At 38.2% G+C, this 21864-nt stretch overlaps 1 protein-coding gene across 2 annotated transcripts in view; it reads left to right on the forward strand.

Annotated features, from left to right (window-relative positions):
* The window catches only part of KIAA1324L (KIAA1324 like), a 183894-nt gene that overhangs the window by 97652 nt on the left and 64378 nt on the right, over window positions 1–21864 (forward strand). For both annotated transcript variants that reach the window (XM_003130217.5, XM_021063469.1), the window contains exons 3-4: window positions 15433–15628; window positions 19915–20062. In XM_003130217.5, the coding sequence (XP_003130265.3) occupies window positions 15433–15628; window positions 19915–20062 (344 nt within the window). The remainder of the gene's footprint in view (window positions 1–15432; window positions 15629–19914; window positions 20063–21864) is intronic.

The raw sequence follows: 21864 nt of genomic DNA on the forward strand, positions 1-21864 counted from the left end.
ATATGGAGGTTCCAGGCTAGGGGTCTAATCGGAGCTGTAGCTGCCAGCCTACGCCAGAGCCACAGCAACGTGGGATCCGAGCTGCGTCTGCAACCTACACCACAGCCCACGGCAACGCCGGATCCCTAACCCACTGAGCAAGGGCGGGGATCGAACCTGCAACCTCATGGTTCCTAGTCGGATTCGTTAACCACTGTGCCATGATGGGAACTCCTTAATCATTTTTAAGTGTACAGTTCAGTGGCATTAAGTGCAGTCACATTGTTGTGCCATCCCCAGCAACACACATCCACAGAACCTTGGCAGTGGATTTCTTTGCTTTTTTCTTTTTTTGCCAGGGAAATACTGTAATCTGCCTTTTTAGTGTCATGTACAGAGAGACTAAAGAACTGAACATTCAACAGCTTGTCTTTTAGCAATTAAGCAGATTTGAAGTGCAACATTATGAATTAACAGAGAGATACTCATTACCTTTATTTTCATTTATAAACTCTGCTTTTAAAAATCCTTTAATTTGATGACTCACAAGTTCCTGCTGTGAAGCCATCATGGGCTCTCCTAGATTTGAAAGCTGGAGTCAGACAGAGATTTTTTTTTTATTACTCAATGAATTTATTACATTTATAGTTGTACAGTGATCATCACAATCCAGTTTTATAGTATTTCCATCCCCCCCAGCACATCCCCTCACCCCCCAGACAGAGTTTGTTTTTATTTTCCTACAGTCTTCCAAATGGTCTTCCTTTTTTTCTTTTTCTTTTAATTACTCAATGAATTTTATTACATTTATAGTTGTACAACCATTGCTAAAAGCTGAGTTCTTCTGTCCCTAAATGAAAGATAAGAAAAGTAATTAAATGGATAGTTAATTCTTTCCTGTTCACAGAGAGACTGTATCTCAATACTGGCTGGAGGAGTTTTAGCATGGGTGTGGGTTTACTGATAAATGAGAGACAAAACAACAGCATGTCTCATGAGGAAAATTAGGGAAGAATGTCATTATTTCTCAGGGAATGATATTAAATGAGTACAGAGGGAACCTAAGAACCCAGATAGTCAGGGAAAGACTTTGCTCTAGCTATAATCTTAAGAGATTAGTAGGGTCAGTGTAGAAGATGATCCAAGGCTGGGTGTATCCGGCCACCTGTGCAAAGGGAAGGCCAGCTCTCAGTGAAGGAGGGTTGCAGTTAAAAGAGAGACAGTCTGAATATCCCCTGTGGAATTAGCTCATTGCAAAATTGCTTCTGTCACCTTCCTAGAATATCTATCATTTATCTGTATTTGCCTTTTCCCTGTGGGCTAATTCCTTGGTTCTCTTGTAAACAACCCTACTGAAGTAAACTATGTAACCTTTTTGTCTTTTTAGGGCCGTACCTGCAGCGTGTGGAAGTTCCCAGGTTAGGGATCTAATCGGACCTGGAACTGCAGGCCTACGCCACAGCCACAGCAATGTCAGATCCAAGCCGCTTCTGTGACCTACACCACAGCTCATGGCAATGCTGGATCCTTAACCCACTGAGTGAGGGCTGGGATCGAACTCATAGCCTCATGGTTCCTAGTTGGATTTGTTTCTGCTGTGCCATGACAGGAACTCCCTATGTAACCATTTTGAATACTACTCCGTAGCTAAGTGGTGTGCTGCTGTTGGCTAGCACTGTCTTTTGAGAACTAATTATTCATTCAAAATGGGCCATGGTAGAATATTTACACTGTGGGAATTGGCAAACACTACAAATCAGGTGCCTCTTGAAAGCCGGTTGTTCAACGCTACTAACACACTACTGATTAAATTTATTGCCCAAGGGTTCAAAAATCTGTTTCAGAATTGATACCTGATTAGAAATTATTTCTACCTGAAAGTTGCCAGGGGTATTTTTGCTCATTATTTAGTATAATCTTCCACAGTTAATGTTATGAATTTGACACCCCAGCTAGAACTTCTCCTAAAATTCAGTCTAGTAATCAAGTCATTATTAATTGTACTTACTTTAAAAAATGATAGTACTTAAAAAATGAAACCCTAGGGAAATTCCTGTTGTGGATCAGTGGGTTAAGAACCTGACTAGGATCCATGAGAATGTGGGTTCGACTCTTGGCCTCACTCAGTAGGTTAAGGATCTGATGTTGCCGTGACTGTGGTGTAGGTCAAAGACAAGCCTTGAATCCAGTGTTGCTATGACTGTGGTATAGGCAGGCAGCTCCAATTTGACCCTTAGCCTGGGAACTTCCGTATACCTTGGCTTTGGCCCTAAAAAGACATACACAAAAAAGAAACCCTAAAAATGATAATACTTATGTGATGGCTGGGGCACTTTTATTTTGGTAGTTTGCCTGAAATCTGAATTTGCATGTATTTCTGTATATTATACTTACATCTGCTCTGAAAGATATTAGTCTGGCCTCCGATTATGACTTTTTCTCTGTGTGGTAAAGGCAGGTTATTTTAAAACTCCTAAGAAACTTACTAGAGCTAAGTAACTTAGAAGCTCAGTTAATTCACAGCATTAAACATGGCATTGACAACATTGCTGGTCATCAGAGCACTGCTGAAGGCGGTTATGGTAATAACTGAATATTTCTTTAGTGGCTTAGATTTTCTGCTGCTAGTACTGGCTACCATTTCTCACGTACTGAATATATGCTAAACATTGTGCTTCGAGCTTTGCTTTTCGAGCTTTGCTTTGCATCATTTTCCATTGTAACCTCACAACAACCCTCTTGCAGATAGGTACTCTCAGTGTTTGTGCTTTACTGATGAGATAACTCAGCGTTAAAATGGTGAAGTGAATTACTGCAGATTGGGTCATATAGCCAGTGTGTGGCAGATATGGGGTTCAGATACAGACATGTCTGACTGTAGAGCCTGTTTCTTATCCACTTGAAGATGACAGCCTGGAGGAGCTTCCAGGGCCTCATGGGGGACAGGGCATAAAGTGCTGTTTCTGGCCATCTTCACGGGAAGATATTAGAAACTTGTCCTTCAAAGATGAAAGAGGGTGGAGGTATTGGGGTGCAGGAGTGGCATGCTACTTTCAAGCTGTGCCTGAGTCATGCCCAAACGTAGGATGGTGAGTGATGCCAGCAGTTGCTGGACTCAGAAGTTTCATCATGGTGACATGGCCCAGCAGTTGGGTCCTATGAAAGAAAGAAAAATAAGATTTCAAGCCAAACCTTAGAAATAAAAGCTTGGAACTAGGATTTAGGATAAAATTATGTCACCCGTTGAATTATGTGTTTTCAGACAAGTCTAGAGTACTGAGGGAGAATAAACATAATAAGCTATCTCTTTCTTTGAGGAATGTGCATCTTCTATTGCTTACTCCACGTGTTTCTCAGCCTGTGACTTCAGGTACAACCTTAACACGTCATATTCCAATTGGGGATGATTGTTTAAGATATCTGTAATCCCATTTGGTATGTTAGCATCAAATCATGGTATCCCGGGCATAGTTTAATCTTGTACTTCAGTATTTTATGTAAACTAATATTTGGTTTTTAGATTAAAAATTCTATATTCAGATTAGAAAAACACCCTCAAATACATTTTTCCCTTTTTTTCATTGTGTACCTCAGATCTTTTTTTATAACCTACATTTCATGGCCTTAAGAATGAGCAGAGTTGACAGCTTTTAATTCTAGTTTGGAGTTGAAAGAAGAGGAAGGATTCTCATGGAAAGAGAGTTGGTTTTAGCTTTCTGGGTGAGATATTTAAAAAGTCATTTTGGGGGAATTGTAGCTCTTTTCATTGTAGGCTTTTTCCCAGGATTCAGTACATGGTCTGTTTCAGTTGTGTGGAGTTGTCGTTGGTACAAGACCCGGTGCACTGGGGCAAACAGAGCATGCTGGTAATGAATGGTGATTATGTCTTTTGTATGGAACACTCATCCCCAGAAATACTTCATGTAAACAGAAGAAACATGTTGAGGTTTTCGGTGGTGAAATACCAATACTTTCAGAAAATGGTGAGTGCTCTACCCACTTCATGGAGGGATTCAGTGAACAGTTTCATAATAAAGTTTCTGAGAGACATAGTAATTATTTATAGCACATGTATTACTATGTATTAACCACATTCTGTTTCTCCTATAATTTGCTTATAGGACTCTTGTATCCAATGTGTATTTGGACCCTTTTGGCTAATTTCTGTTTTGGGGGAAACTGATTTAAACTCACATACCTGGCCAATTTAGTAAATTTTTATACGTTGTTAATTATGCTGTGATTTAACTGATTTCCTATCATTTCTTTGTTCTATGAGATTCAGTCACAGCATTACTGCATTGGGGTCTGTCACAGACTCCCACAGTTTGTCGTCAGATGTGATAGACACTTGGGATGAAACCCAGGTCTGCAACAGACTTCATATAAGTCTTGAGCAAGGTATTTAGTCCACAACTGTTTGTTGAGCTTTAATTCATTCACTGAACATTTGTTGAGTATTTCCTATATTCTTGATGTTAGGGATCCAAAAATAAAAGAACAAAAGATTCCTGTTTTCTGGGACTTTTCATTCTAATAAGGGAGCAGATTGGTAAATAAATTGTTTCTAGTATAGGGGCAAAGTGCAAGATAGTTATAAATGCCTAGGGTGACCTTACCAAGGAGGGAGGAATGATTTCTGCCTCGAAGGAGTCAAGAGGACCTCAGAGTGAAGCAGGTCCAAGTTTGAAGTTTGTCCTGGATAACCTTGGAAAGTTATCTTACCCTGGACAGGTTCATGTGAAAAATTGCATCCTGACTTAGAGTTGAGATGGGGATTAAATTCCATACTTAATGGGCCATACATGTTAATTTTCTGAGGATCTCTGAGGTGAACCCTGAGGAAGATGTTAATTACCTCCATGAAGCAGTGTGGCATTTGAGGCAGAGGAAACATGGGCAGAGGTGCAGCTTAGGGTTAGCACTCAGTTTTCAGTGGGATCTGGGAACTGCATGGCTGGTGCTGAGGGAGAAAGTGAGTGGGGTTAGAGATCAGGCAGATCTCATAGGCTCCAGTGTTCTATACCAAGGACAGGACTTGGACCTAGAGAAAGTCATTAGCAGGTGTTTGATGGGCTTAAATGAAATGCTATATGTAATCTATAGTGCCTGCAGTCATATATGATATATAATATATGACTATATAATAATATAACTTAGTCGTAATAATAATACAAAATCCTAAGAGCCAGTCTTCACTTTGCTATGTGTCAGGCACAATTGTAACTGCTTTACATGTATTCATTCAGATCTGGTCCTCCCAACAACCTGTGAAATAAGTACTTGTATTACCTCACATAGGTAGATCAGAGAAAGAACTGAATGTGAACTGAGCAATCTAGCTCCTGGGTCTGTGTTCTGAATCCCTCTGGCGTCTGACCTCTTTGGACAGCACTTCAGCGTTTGCTGAACAAGTGTTAGTTGCCTTCTTGAGGCATCATGCTCCCTTATATTTACCTCTTGATAGAAATGTGAGGCAAATTAATATCCCTATAGGATTTACCTATAGGGTAAATGGATTTTTTTACAAGATAGCATTTAAAGGCTCAGATATACTGCTTGGTAGGTTATTTTAATTGATTAATGACCTATTTGTAGATTTTTCTTCTTTTTTCTTTTTTTTCTCTTTAGGGCCACACCCGGGGGATATGGAAGTTCCCAGGGGTTGAACTGGAGCTGTAGCTGCTGGTCACAGCCAGCAGCCACAGCCACAGCAATGCCAGATCCAAGCCATGTCTGCGAGCTGCACTACAGCTCATGGCAACATCAGATCCTTAACCCAGTGAGCAGGGGCAGGGGTTGAACCTGCATCCTCATGGACACTAGTCAGATTTGTCATTGCTGAGCCACAGTGGGAACTCTAGATTTTTATTCTTAGTTGTGTTTATTTTTCTGAAAGGTAAGAGAATAACATTCAGAATTGAGGGCACATTTGTAATTATATCCTCAAATACAATAAGTTGCTTAGTGTTTTTTTTATATTCTGTGACTAGAAAATTGTTGGTGCTTGATATAAATATACAGATACTTTCATTATTTAACATGTATTAGAAAAATATTGGTATTTTTTTTAACTATAGAAATTCTTAATTTAGAATAGAGTCCTGTTTCATTCTTCCCAAGAGGAGAGGAGCTGTAATTCTCTCCTGGATCGTACGGTAGCTCCAAACACTGAGATATTTGTTGATTGAAGAACTTAGGTGTCATCAAACTGGAGACTGCCTTCAATGTTTCATTTCTATAGGTGAAACACTGAAATCTACTCAGGTTTGTAAAAAATTGTGACACTTCTATATATGAAAGGACAGAAACATTTTGCCTCAGTAGGCTTTGTTTGAGATGTTGTGTATTAAATTCCAGGTGGGAAAAGTGTTGAAGTTAAATCTGTTCAGCAACACATGATTGGTGGGTAAAAGGTAGGAATGCATGAATTTGTTAAGATGTAGATAAAAATGGGCTTTATATCAATTGTAGTGTTTGACAGGAGCTGTGGTTGAGGGACCTGCTTTGAAAACGGTGTTTTACAAGGAGATGAGAGAACTCAGCCCTCAAAACTGCAGAATCAAGGGTAGAGAGACTATCAGGGAGGACAGGGCGACCGACACTTTATAAGGAAGAGGAAAGGTTCAGGAGGATAAGAATCAAAGTGTTGGGTCATAATTGGATGTTGAGAAAACTGATTTCACAGCTGCATTGCTCTGCCCCCTTTGGTGACCTCATCAAACGCTCTTAACATTTTCCTTCCCCTGACCTTAGCTGTTACATTTTTTTTTTTTTTCCAGAAACTTGTTTCATCCTGTGCTCAATGAACTGGAATTGGTCTCCTTCCCCATCAAACACTGATGTCTCTTTATTCTTAGTCACAGTAAAATACATTTGTAATGTTTTTTTTACACTATCTTAGTTAGCTTTCACGTGTAAAGAGATGAGAAATTTTAATCTAGGCTCCACTAATTTAATGGGGATTGTAGCTGTGATGTTAGATGGATCAGTTTCCCTCCCAGGAGTTGGTGATTTTCTGGGGGGAGTGGAATGGGTGGACCAGGTATTCTGGTTGACCAGTTTTCTCTATGAAGCGCAGTGACTGTCTTATCATACTAGCTGATCAGGTTCTGTGAGGACCCATTCATTGGAAAGAATGTTCAAGGTGAGAATTAGTTTTCAGAGATGAGTCAGTCCTTTCACTGAATATACTTTTCAGAGAACAGGGAATTAGAGAGCATTAGCTGGGACTGGTTTGCACTAATGTACTCCTTTGTATATTTTCTGTCTTCCTTTCATCTTCATAAAATGAGAGGTGAAAATGATTTTTTCTCCCTTCTCTGTCACAGAATTGCACAAACATGAACTTAACAACTCATCTCCGTGGCCTTCATCCTCATCCCCAAGTCTGAATGAAAAGTTAAAGATGGTTATTGGTAGGATCAGGCTTAAAGAATTCAGTTCTGCAGATTTTATCAGACCACTTCAGACTTAACCGAGCAACTCCTGTGTTACTCCATGTGGCTAGGCAGCTCTGCTAGAACTTGTGTCTTTTGATTTCTAGGGCAGAGGTTTTTTTGTTTGTTTTAATGCTAGTCTTCTTTACTTCAAATAAGAACCGTGGATTTTTCTCAGCTTAGCCATAATGAAATCTTTCTTCTTCATAGTACTGCAGGGAGTCTGTTAGGTAGTCAGAGGAGTCCTGGGAGTCTCGTAGGTAGTGAGCCTGCCCGTAGTGACAGTAGAAAAGTTGAACTGAGTTGCTCCACATCACACAGATGAGGAAACTTGCCATCCATATTGGGGGGATTTGTACCAGATGATCTCAAAAGTCTCTTTAGGTCATTCTGATCATTTTAAGTGTTATTGCACATCATACTTTATTCGTCTGTGATCCCATCATGCCTCAGATCCCATCACTTGTGAGTTAGAGTGGAGTAGTAATTTAGCTTCTTAATGCTCATGAATATATACTCACAGGAACACTGCAGTGTCTGCTGCTGTTAGATTTTGCACAGTATCACCTCCCATTATTCTTCTGTAGCCTCACCTTGAATGTGGCAGGCAGGTGACGTACTTACAGCCAGCCTGCACTGCTGCCTTGTGGATTTTGACAAAAACACATTTATGATAAATAAAACCTCAATTAATGTGAACAAGGATTCCTTTCAGCCACAGGAAAAAAAAATGCCTTCCTGTGTGAATCAGCACATTAGCAATAAATGGCCTGTTTTAATGTCGTGTTTTGGAGTCTTCTGTCTCACTTTCATTTCTGTAAAATAAGAGACATTATTCTTTCTTCTCTAAGAATTTCAGAGATAAGAACTTAGAAAAGAGAGTGTTCAAGCATTCTCCTTGTCACTGGCACTGAGGGAGGAAGAGGAGCCCTGAGATTTGCAGGATTCAGTCTGATGTTTAGTTTCTCTTAGATGCCCTTTCCTACTTTCTTTGCATTTTCCATGGGAAGATTTATAGACTTGGCAAGCAGTTGAAGTTTTAATTATCTGATAATGATAATTGTGTGGCTAAAGATTGATGAAGGTAAAATTTATTGTTTTTGAGACCCACAGACCATGCATTATTTTTCCTGTTTGTTCCTCCCCTAATGGCTGTGAATAAGAGTAATAGTGGGAGGAGTGTCCTTCTTGAATAGTCAGTAGTGACAGTGTCTATAGCTTTAACCTTGTTTTATGTATCTTTTGTAAATGACATGAGACAGTTGAAGAAAATAGGCATATTGGCTCATCTTCATTCTGGAATTAACTTAATCATGTCCCCATGAATATATGTAATTATTTCTTATTTAGCTATTAACTTAGGCTAATAGGTAAGACATATTTTATGGTGAATTTAGCCTAGGGGAATGTAAATTCGGTCCATTATGAGGAAGATAAGTCCGGCATAGACTAGACTAGATGCTCCATGAGAGTAGGGATCGTTTCCGTCTTTTCCACCAAAATAGCCTTAGTGCCTTGTGTTTGCCTTCTAAATATTAGATACTCAAGAAATATCTGTTGATTGAAATAATGTACTTTCCACATACTTTCCTCTAATGATGGTGCATTCACTCACTAAATCATCAACATCTCACTGAACAAGTGAATTGAAAATTCAAAGGTCTAATGTCCAAAACACACAAATGACTCATATAGCTCAACAGCAAAAAAACGAAGAACCCAATCGAAATGTGAGCAGAAGACCCGAATAGACAGTTTTCCAAAGAAGACATATGGATGGCCAGCAGGACATGAAAACGTGCTCCACATCACTAATTATTAGAGAAATGCAAATCAAGACTACAATGAGGCACCACTTCACATTGGTTAGCATGGTTATCACTAACAAGTCTACAAATAACTAATGCTGGAGAGGATGTGGAGAAAAGGGAACCCTCCTTCACTGTTGATGGGAATGTAAATTTAGTACAACCACTATGGAAAACAGTATGGAGGGTCCTCAGGAAACTAAATATAGAATTACCATGTGATCCAGCAATCCCACTCCTGGGCATATATCTGGACAAAACTTTCATTCAAAAAGATACATGCAGGCCTATGTTCATTTTATACCTATTCAACAGCCAGGATGTGGAAGCAACCCAAGTGTCCATTGACAGATGAATGGACTAAGAAGATGTGGTACATATACACAACGGAATACTACTCAGCCATAAAAAAGAATGAAATAATACCATTTGCAGCAACATGAATGGAACTCACAATTCTTATACCAAGTGAAGTAAGTTAGAAAGAGAAATACAAACACCATATGAAATCACTTATATGTGGAATATAAAATATGGCCCAAATGAACCTATTTACAATACAGAAACAGACTTATGGACATAGACAACAGACTGGTTGCAAAGGGGGAGGGAAAAAGAAGTGGGATGGATGGGGAGTTTGGGATTGGTAGATGCAAACTATTATATTTAGAATGGATAAGCAATGAGACTATTTCCAGTCTCTTGGGATAGACCACAATGGAAGATAATATGAGAAAAAGAATATATATATATATGTGTGTGTGTGTGTGTGTATGTATATATATATATGACTGGGTCACTATACTGTAGAGCAGAAATTGACTCAGCACTGTAAATCAAGTATACCCTAATAAAAAATAAATTAAAAAAAGAAAATTCTTTGATTACTGCTTTTTATTACTGTTTGCTCTTTAGAAAACAAATCTCAGTAATAAATAACTTTGAATTAAAATACCAAAAATGGATGAATTATGAATACATGCAGTTGATTTCCATCATCTTGCAAAACATGAGTTTTCTGAAGGAAGAAAAGCAAAACTAAGAGGCCCTTGTGGTGAAAAGATGAAAAATAGATGTTCTCTATTGTTAGGCATAAATCATAGATGATAATCTGCATATAAATGATTGAATTCAGAAACCATTATTTGATGTACTGTATGGGGTGGTTGCATGATGATAATGATGCTTTGTATATTCATGTCATTTTTACTCTCAGAGTGATTTCTGGTGTCTCATAGGACCACTGGTGGTCTTGGGAGGGAGGAGGGAAAGGTGAAGTCCTTCTTGGAATGTGAATGAATGGAGGAAAGGGGGGTTAAGTAAATTACCCAGTTATTTGCTGGTTGGTGAGAAATGGATATAAATATTTTATTTTTCATTTCATTTCGTTTTATTTTTTTGTCTCTTGTCTTTTTAGGGCCGCCCCTGTGGCATGTGGAGGTTCCCAGGCTAGGGGTCTAATTGGAACTGTTGCTGCCAGCCTATGCTACAGCCATAGCAATGCCAGATCTGAACCGCGTCTGCGACCTACACCACAGCTCACGGCAATGCCAGATCCTTAACCTCTTGAGTGAGGCCAGGGATCGAACCTACAACCTCATGGTTCTTAGTCGCATTTGTTTCTGCTGCTCCAAGATGGAAACTCCCATAAATGTTTTTTAATTGTCCACTGCTGATTTTTCATACTGACATATTTCAGTGTTTATGGTAGCAGAAATAGGTGTCAGAGAAGAGGCATTAAGCTGAGAAAAAGAACACTGAGATTATTAGCACATGATCTCTTGGTTACAGTTTGGAATTTTAGAGGTTGAGCTTTTTTTTTTAATTTATCCTCTACTTTGTTCTCTATATCTGTGAGTCTGCTTCTCTTTTGTTTTATTCACTAGTTTGTTGTATTTTTAGATTCCACATATAGGTGATATCATAAAGTAATTGTCTTTCTCTGTCTGACTTATTTTGTTTAGCATAATGTCCTCCTAGGCTGTCCGTGTTGCTGTAGAAGGCAAAAATTTGTTCTTTTTGAAGGCTCATTAGTATTTCATTGTGTGTATATAAGGAGTTTTTTTTTTTTTTTTTTTTTCCTTTCTTTTTAGGGCCACACCCCCAGCATATGGGATTTCCCAGGCTAGGGGTCTAATTGGAACTGTAGCTGCGCTGCTGGCCTACACCTCAACCACAGCAACAGGAGATCTGAGCCGCATCTGCGAACTACACCACAGTTCAAGGCAACACTAGATCCTCAACCCACTGAGTGAGGCCAGGAATTGAACTCCCATCCTCATGGATACTAGTCAGATTCATTTCCCCTGCACCATAACGGGAACTCTGAGGTTGGGTTTTTATCATCAGTCTTTTACTGGGTGCTTAGGTAAAGTATGAACATCCCAGGTTAAGGCCACTGATAGGTAAGTAGTGTGTGACCTTATGCCAACAGTCTTTCTGTTCTTATCTCAGAACTTTATTTGCTTATCTTCCATTCACTTACTCTAGGATTTTAAGGTAGCTAAAGAAAAATAATATTTACTTTAGAAATGACTAATTGCTTAAATGAAATGTAATCAAACTCACATTCACAACAGTGAATACAGCTGTTTACAATAACTGTCTATCATACTGCTTTTGTTGAAAGCGTCTTATGTTGTGCTCTAAAAAAATGTGAATAAAAAGAATGTAGTCCTTAAGATGATAAAAACCCTTATAATCCAACTAAAAAACAAAGGCCAAGAAAGCAGTGTTAAAGTAGAAAGTAGATGCAATTAGGATAGAAGATATCAGAAAAGGAAGAGCTGGTCCTTGCTGCAGCCTGACAAAAATGGGTGGGGGAGGGGTGGGGTGGGGGCTGTGCTGACATTGTCTCAAGGAGTAAATTGGGTTTAACAAGAATGTGTGGCTCTTCCCTTTCTTTGATGTCTGGCTCTAGAGCTAGCTTCCAGGATGGAAAAAAAGATGGAGGAGAAGCAGATGATTAAAATTCAAGAAGCTTTAGACTCTAGCTCTCCTGTGTTGTTAAAGGCTTTTTACCCATTTGACAAACTTTCACCGTAGTTATTCTAAAGAGCTGTAACATCTAAAGAGCTGTCCAAGATTCCTAAATTATATTATAAATAATTGTAGCTAACAATTATTACATGCTTTATGCCAGGCACACTGCTAAATGTTTTATACGGTATATCTCAAGTATTCCACAAACTCTTGAAGATAGACATTATTACTATTTTCCTTTTATAGAAAAGGCATTGAAATTTATGCAAGTTAGTAACTTGCTAAAATATTTCATAAATATGTGTGTTTTAGCTATAATATATTACAATTTCATAAGAAATCTGAGGGTAGGGAATTGTTACTGCTTTATAATGCACAGAATATTGTTTTATAGTTCACGTTAGCAAATGAAGAATGATGCGAAATATAACAGTGAATTAATTAGAAATTGCTTGTTTTTTTGCATTGATTTTAATAACTATTGCTTGAATTGAATTTTCTTGAGACATGAGCTTTGGAATCAGCTGAATTTGAATATCAGCTTTGCCACTTGTTAACTGGATACATTTCTAATCCAGTTATTTAAATGTATTCTGATGCAGTTTCCTCTTCTGGCAAATGGGCATAATATCTTCCTCCTTCACAGGTCTGTTAAAATGCATTAATCGTCATTCATGGATTCCATTTCTGCATATTCACCTACCTTAAAATTTTTATTTGTAACTCTCAAATCAATACATGCAATACTTTGGCCATCATTTGCAGACATATATAGAACAGTACACATTTGAGTCACCTGACTATATGATCCTAGCTGAGGTCGAGCCAGATGACACTGGCTTTCTCATTACTGCCGACAAGGTCCTTTTCACAGTTGATGTAATGCCATGTTTGTTGCATTTTTGTGCTTTTTATTGTTTATTTTACTGTTTAAAATAGTGCTGACATGCTGGCTAGTGATCCCAAGCGCAAGAAATCTATCCTGGTCCTTTTGGAGAAAATTCATGTGTTAAATAAGCTTAGTTCAAGTATAAATAGTAGTGTTTTTGGCCTAGTTTAATGTTAACGAATCAACAATATATGTTAAATCAGATGCTTTTCAACTGAAATACACATAAAACAAGGTTATATATTGATCTGCTGATAAAGATATGACCAGAGCCTCACGAGAGCGTAACTCTTTATTTTCTCCAGGAGCAATCATTCATTATTCACCAATTTAGTTTTCACTAAAGCTTTGTATAACTATTAAGAGTAAAAAGAACTGACTGTGTTATAAATGCTCAGTACAGACTTTTAACGTTCTCTCTGTTTGCCTTCTGACCTTAGATAAGGAAACACTTCTGAAAGAGTCAGGAATATTCTTAATGACTTTTATGGGTAGTGAACACTTTCTGAAATAACACAGACACAGTCATCTACTTTTTATATTCTAGGGTCTCTTTGAACAACTTATCATTAAAAAATTAATCTCATTAAATTAAAAGTTCAGTTTTGGACACTAAACTGTCTTCGAAGATAGCCTTGTTTTATCATAAAGTAAATATTTTCAGCTTGACAGGCAGTGCAGTCCTGCTGACAGCTATTCACCTCTGCCATCCTGCTGTGAAAGCAGCTACAGACAGTATGTAAATGAATGACTGGGACTGCGTGTCAGTAAAAAACTTTCTGACACAGAAATAAATAAACTTTCTTTATTTACAAAAAAACAAGCCAGAATTGGCCTGTGAGCTCTAGTGTCTTGACCCCTGGTTTAGTGCAATGTGGGCTCTTGGTTTATGATACTTTTTTTTTTTTTCTTTTTAGGGTTGTACCTGCGGCATATGGAGGTTCCCAGGCTAGGGGTCCAATCTGAGCCACAGCTACTGGCCTACACCACAGCCACAGCAGTGCCAGATCCAGCCGTGTCTGCGACCTACATACACCTCAGCTCCCGGCAACGCTGGATCCTTAACCCACTGAGCGAGGCCAGCGATCGAACCTGTAACCTCATGGTTCCTAGTTGGATTCATTTCCACTGCACACAGCGGGGACTCCTATGATATTGTTTATCACTTTCCTAGAAAGTAAAATAAAATTTTTTTCTGTAACTGTGATTCTTGATAGTGTTGGTAGTGATCTAATCATGTCTTGTGAGCATTTCTTACATGCAGGGCACCGTGGTAACCACTTTACACTATATTGTATTTTCTCAGTATCACCCTATCTGGCAATACTATGATTATTATCTCATTTTTCAGAGACAGAAACTGAGATCTGGAGAGGTGAAGGAACTCACTAAAGGTCACAGAATTAGGAAGTGGTACAACTTGATCCCAAGATAGTTTTGACCCTAGAGCCAGCATGCAGTACTTTTTGCCTAAACTTTTCTTATTTTCTGATGTTTTGCTTATTTTGAGATGTTAATTTGAGGGTTAGAAGTTGATTGTACAGCATCTTAAGATTTTCTGAAGGAGAACATATTGGTTCAGTGGATGAGTAAGTAGATAACTGTGGGTTTTAGCTCTAATTCTCCAATTAGTTTTTTCAAAATTAGCTTGTTTTTATATCTTGCCGTGTTTCCAAATGTATTCTAAAAGGACAGTCTACTCTAATGTGAGACGGCTTTCTTGCTTCACTGTCTGCTGGGAGATTCGTTTTTCTTCATTGGATAATTTGGAGGTTTTATTTTGTTCTTGTTTCTTTAATATCCTGATTAAAGGATTAGAAAACTCTTTGCAACGTTTGAGTCACTAATACTGCTCTGAGCCCGGAGCCACACAACTGGGGACATAGATTTGCATTTGCTGAATGAATAATAACTTAGCAGAATTGCAGTCTTTTCTATAACTGGGTCAGCTGTTCTGCATGTTGCCCGTGGCTGCCATCTCTTGTTCCAGTTCTCAGAATTAGCACAGGACTTGACATTAGTAAAAAGACAGAGGTTGTGGAAATGAGTAGGTGAGAGTTGTGAATAAGAAAGCATGGACTCATAGTTTCGGAGTGGAGATACTTATTTAGCTATTGCATGTGAAGCACCACCTTCCTTTTGTCCCCGTTATGTTTATGTCACTCACTGGATCAACATTTTATTTGCGCTTAGCATTTGCCAGATAGAGTTAGGAATTCAAACCTAAGAATAATCCCTCTTTTCTGTGTATACACATGTGTGGTGACAGTGTGAAGGGGAGGAAAGTGATGGGAGGGTGCTATGACTAATGGATTATCCATTCTCTGCCTTGTAGCTTTCTCCTGTGCTTCTGGGGAGTATCTAGAAATGAAGAACCAGGTATGCAGTAAGTGTGGTGAAGGCACCTATTCCTTGGGCAGTGGCATCAAATTTGATGAATGGGACGAATTGCCAGCTGGATTTTCCAACGTTGCAACATTCATGGACACTGTGGTTGGCCCTTCTGACAGCCGGCCAGATGGCTGTAACAAGTAAGAATCCAAAGGAGCCATGATGAGGGTCTGGTTGCTCTTTTCCAGAAAGAAGTTGAGGATAATAATCTCAATTTCTCAGTTGTGACTGGGATTATAGATAAAATGATTTCGAGGAGTCACATGTTTTGAATATTGTAGCTGAGTTTTCATGAGGATTAAAGAATTGCTCTTAGGATGTAATAGATACTATATATAAAAATCCAATAAAGCTATTAGAAAAACAAATTAATTTTCTAATAATATATTTATACTATATTTAAGCCAGTGTTGTTTCTATATACCCTTCTCTAATTTTAATGAATGATTTTTAATTTTTTTTCTTTTACTCTGAAAGGAAAAATGTATAACCTTCATTTAGACACTTGATTATCTCCTGTTACAGAGAGTAGGTTAAACAGCTAAAGTGGAAAGCATCTTTGCTCATTTCCATTAGCTTTGCCTGTGAAAACATTGGCGGAATGTTAAATTGTTTTGAGAAAACACAAAATGTTTATCATTGGGCTGTGACCCTTCCTGTTTTCTTGTGTTGACAGTGTCACATTTCCTTTTATATGGCCATGTTTGGGAGAATTAAACTTTTGGACTCTGGCTACCTTCTGACAAGGATGGTGTCTCAAGGCTCAAAATTTTTACTGTAAGCTAAAGATGCTGAGGAATTCCCTAGCTGTGATGACAGATGTGTTTGCCCCTTCCCTCCAGCCCCCTTGCTTTCTACCTGTCTCTTTCTCACTGCCAAGTGACATTTCTACCCTCTGGTAATGGTAATTTCACTGTATAGGGTTGTGACTTAGATAGCATTAACAGGATTATTCCTCTAACTATTTATGAGATGTATATATGTGTGTGTGTGTGTGTGTGTTTATATTATATAAGACGCACACATCCATATACAATTGACCCTTGAATAATGTGGGATTAGGGGTGTTGACCCTCCTTGGAGTTGAACATCCTCTTGTAACTTTGCAGTTGGCCCTTTGTATCCACCCTTCTACATCTGGTGGATTCACCTAACCATGGATCAAGTAGCATATTGATTTACTATATTTAGTTTTTTTTTTAAGGAACCTCCATACTATTCTCCATAGTAGCTGCACCAATTTACTTTCCCACCAACGGTGAAGGAAGATTCCCTTTTCTCCACACCCTCTCTACCATTTATTGTTTGTGGGCTTTCTGATGATGGGCATTCTGACTGGTGTGAGGCGATACCACATTGATTTGCATTTCTCTACTAACTGGTGATGTTGAGCAACTTTTGATGTGATTTTTGGCCATCTGTCTGTCTTTGGAGAAATGTCTGTTCTGTTACCTTCTGAACTCTTCCTTGTTTGTGATAAAAAATCAATTATATTTTGTAGGGTTAATTCCCATCTATATGATGTGTCCTTAATTCCCTGATTGCTTATAAAGTGTTCTCTATATCTTTGCTATTCAACAGTTTGAGTATGATGTGCTCAGCACTGGTTTTCTTTATACTTAGACTGCTTGCAGTTCACTGAGCTTGTTGGATTTGTATGTTGACATTGTCAGCAAATTTGGGGATTTTTTTTGCCATTATTTCGCCAATTATTTTTTTTCTGCTCCTTTCTCTCCCTCCTTTCCTCTATGACTCCAATTACATGTATATTAGGCCACTTGGTATTGTCCAAAAGTCACTGAGGTTCCATTTTTTTCCCCCAATTTTTTCTCTTATACTTCAGATGACATAGTTTCTATTTCTCAATCATTAACTATTTTCTTCTGTAGATTCAAATTTGATCTTAAGCTCATCTATTGAAATTTAAATTTCACATATTGCAATTCCCAGTTTCAGAATTTCCATGTAGCTTTTCAAATGGTTCTTATTTCCCTGAAAATAGTTGAGATTCCTCATCCTTTCATTCAGTATATTCATTTTATTTGATGTTGATTATATTTTTAGAAGCTGTCTTTAATACTTCTTTCTTTTGGCTGTCTTTTTTCCTCAAGGGTCACGCTTTCCCACTTTGTTCATTTATAGTAAATTTTTATTGTATCTTGGGCATCATGAATGTTAAAATGTAGGAACATGGATTTGTTTGTTTGTTTGTTTGAAAGGTGTCAATTTTTTTTTTTCTGGGAGGCAGTTTATTTACTAGAAGAGTGCCTTGACCTCCTCAGGTCTGGTTTAAAAAATGTATTTTTTTAGGGTGACTTTTATTGGTTTCACACTTAATTCCAAAGCAAGAGTTGGCAAACTATGGCTTGTGGGCCCTCCCTCGATTTTTGTAAATAAAGTTGTATGAATACAGCTGTACTCATTTATTTAGGTGTTCTCTATGGCTGCTTTTGAGCTACAATGGCTTAGTTAAATGTTGCAGGAGTGACCAGACAGTTCACAAAGCCCAAGTTATTGACTCTTTGGTCCTTTATGAAAAAAGTAGCTGACACCTACTCTCAGGCATGGCCCTTGTTCCTAGAATGTGGCAATCCTGGTGTCTCTGATGAATGTCCAGTATGGGTGTTAAATTTTCTCCTCTCTGGCTGGCCTGGAGCTCTGGCACCTCACAGAAAAGCGACCTCTCTGATGATGTGTCAGCTTTGTAGCGGCCATTCTTGGGTGGGTCCGCACACCCCAACCCCAAGCCTGGACCTACAGAAACACTTCATATGGACTTCCAGAGCCCCTCTTTTCTCTGGTTTCCAGGCCTGTAAATAAATTCCAGTTGTTTCATCTGCCCCAGACTTTCCTCTCCACTCCTCAGCTCAGTGAGACCAGACCACTGCTCTGCTTGGGTGCTATCTCCCACTGCCATAGTCTGGAAAGTATCCTGAAGAATGAGGTTGGGGTCAATTTGGGCTTTGTCTCATATATTTTGCTGCCATTAGGAATCTCAGTCCTGCACTGCCTGTTGTCAGTGCCTGAATGTGTTTTGTGAGTTTAGTGTACTAGATTGCTAAAGAAAAGGGCAAATCCAATACCAGCTAGAGAGTCATCTTGGGATGTGGAAGTCTTTGTCTTTCCTTCAATTTTTTTTCTCTTAGTAAAAAGGAAAGAATTTGCCAAAATCTCAGTCTTATCATCCAGACAGAAAGTTAAATTTGAAGAGAAGGATAGTAAGTTGTACTAAAATACAGTTTGGTTAGAAGTTTTTTTGGGGCCAAAATGTTGATCCTGGCTCTTAATTGGTTAATCTAAGGATTAGTTTATGGTTAGATTTACAACCCAAATTTTGTTCACGAGTGTATTTTTTTAATTTTTCATTTTATTTTTTAGATTAAAAATTCCAATCAGACTTTTACCCCTTCTCTGTACTGTGAAACTGTGATCTGTATTTTACTTAGGTTCATTTTCAATGGGCTTTTCCTGGAGTTCCTTGGTGGCCTAGTGGTTAAGGGTCCAGTGTTGTCACTGCAGGAGCTTGAATTGCTGCTGTGGTATGTGTTCTATCCCTGGCCTGAGAATTTCCGCATGCCGTGGGCATGGCCAAACAAACAAACAAACAAACAAATGGGTTTTTTTCTACAATGATTTCTTATTCTCATTATCAAGGAACCTTTTTATTCCCCTGCCAGGTGTATGTTTATAAATAAAACTACAGATGTTACTTGAGAGAATAATTCCATCTAAGATTACTGAAACTAGTGGTCATTTATTTACAGATCAAATATTTGGTAAAGAATAACAGTTGCATAGCAAATTGATTGTATAACCTAACTATGATTTTGGAAGTCCTGTGCCACAAGAAATAAACCTTTTTCCAGTGGTGGTGTTGGCTTTTGATTTGCACATGGGTTTTAGATTCCTCTCCTGTGCTTTGCTGATAGAACTGCTTTTTTTTTTAATTTTTATTTTATTTTTGTTTTGTTTTGGCTACTCCTGTGGCATGTAGAAGTTCCCAGGCCAGGCATCGAACCGGCACCATAGCAGTGACCGCAGTTGCTGCAGTGACAAACCTGGGTCCTTAACTTACTGCACCACAGGGGAACTCTAATAATTTTTGTTTTATATTTGAGTATAGTTGATTTATAATGTTATGTTAATTGTAGGTGTACAGCAAAGCAATTCAGTTATGCATATACTTATATCCATTCTTTTATAGATTCCTTTCCCATATAGGTAATTACAGAATATTGAATGGGTTTCTCTATGCTATACAATAGGTTTTTTTGATTATCTTATATATAGTAGTGTGTATATGTTAATCCCAAACTCCTCAATTATCCCCACCCTGCTCTGTGGAACCATTTTTGAATCTGAGTTTCAGAACTTGTGAACAGAAGAAGTTTCTAAGTGCTGACATGAAATGGTTTTGTTTCCACAGCTCTTCCTGGGTTCCCCGTGGAAATTACATAGAGTCCAACCGTGATGACTGCACGGTGTCCTTGATATATGCTGTGCACCTCAAAAAATCGGGTTATGTCTTTTTTGAGTACCAGTATGTTGACAACAACATCTTCTTTGAGTTCTTTGTAAGTCCTTTTTATATTCTAGAATTCATTCTTTAAGGGACATTCATGTGAAATTTCTCTTGGTTCCCACTCCATTTGTATGCCTCCTTGGTTTTTTGTGTTAACTGAAAGTCTTGATATGTAAAGAAGTGGTTATTTTTATATTTTCTGGTTAATGTTGTTTTGTTGCCTCCGAACTCTCACCTTGAAGAGTAACAATGGCTTGTTCTGCTTTTGGATTTGATCATTAGATGACCATTTGGTTGAGGCTTTGTGTGTGACAGGTATTTTCCCCAAGATTCATTCTAATTTTTTTATAACTACAGATGCTGCTTTGTTTAAAAATATATTTTTACAAGTTTTAGTTTTTCTTTTTTAATTTTAATTAAAAAAAAATCTTTTTAGGGCCACAGCCACGGCATATATGGAGGTTCCCAGGCTAGGAGTCCAATCGGAGCTACAGCTGCCAGCCTACACCACAGCCACAGCAACACCAGATCCAAGCCATATCTTCGACCTACACCACAGCTCACGGCAACACTGGATCCTTAACCCACTGAGGGAGGCCAGGGATTGAACCTGTGTTCTCATGGTTACTGGTCAGCTTCGTTTCTGCTGAGCCATGATGGGAACTCCTAGTTTTTCTTTAAAGGCTTTTTTTCCTCTTTATAATATCAAATATTTGAACTATTTAAGTGTATTCATGGACAATATTTAGGAACTAGAAGTGACTGTATGTTTCTGATTTTGCCAGTTTTGTACAATATAAAGGAATCAGTGGATGAGATAGTCAGTGTTTCTGGCAAGAGATTAAATAACATTACATAATTTAGGATAAAATAATGGTTTTATCAGAATAGTCTGCTACCATGAAAATTATTTAACTACTTTATACAAACTGGATCTAATCTTGCAAATATTTGTTGTGGCAGTGACTCAAAAGTTTGAGAAAAGTTGATCACATTAACTTCTCAAACCCCCCAAAAAAGTGTGTGTTGTGCAAGTTACTGGGAAAATATTTTGTAAAATATTTCTGTGGTCTAGATTTTAGAAGTAAATGTACTGATAAGACTAAAACAAATTTATGTTGCTCTTCATAATGGAGAATTCTAAATCAAAAGTTTGCTATGAAGAGATATTTTCCTTAAAAGTTTGAGCCATAAATTTGCGGTCAAGAGATTCTGGCCCAGTCCCAGCTCTGCAATTGCTCGTTGTGTGTTGCTGGACAATTAAGTTAACTTTCCAGCCCTCAGCATTCCTATTTATAAAGTGGATTGTAGTCCAGACTTTCAGGGAGCCTCTTAGCTCTGATATCCTTTGATGAGTTGAAAATATTAAGCAATATTCAAATAGATTTGCCTTTGAAGTTACATTTTGTTTGCAAGACACTTCACAGAGTGAATGATTCCTTATTCCATGGGACATTTTTGCAATATTACTAAACCTAAAAGTTAAGAACATGGTAACTGTATAATTGTTAGAATAAGCATTTAGTTTTGTGTTGTCCATTTAAGAGTTGTCAGTAAAGGTACTTTGAAGGCATGGGGTTCATTACTTCCTTTCGAGAATGCCTCTTGGACTTCCCGTGTGGCTCACAGCATGACTACTCGGCGTTGCTTCTACATTGGCTGTGGCTCGACCCCTGGCTCGGGAATTTCCATATGCCACAGGTGCAGCCACTGAAAAAAAAAAAAAAAAAAGAATGCCTTTCTTCTTCTGGTGATAGAGAAGCGATGGCGAGTTCATGTTCCCCCTTTTATTGATTTCAGTTTATAGGCTGCAGTTTATTGTCTCAAAGGGTCACTACCTTATGGTCATCATGT

This window comes from Sus scrofa, chromosome 9 (genome assembly GCF_000003025.6).
Source record: "Sus scrofa isolate TJ Tabasco breed Duroc chromosome 9, Sscrofa11.1, whole genome shotgun sequence".
Lineage (NCBI taxonomy): Eukaryota > Metazoa > Chordata > Mammalia > Artiodactyla > Suidae > Sus > Sus scrofa.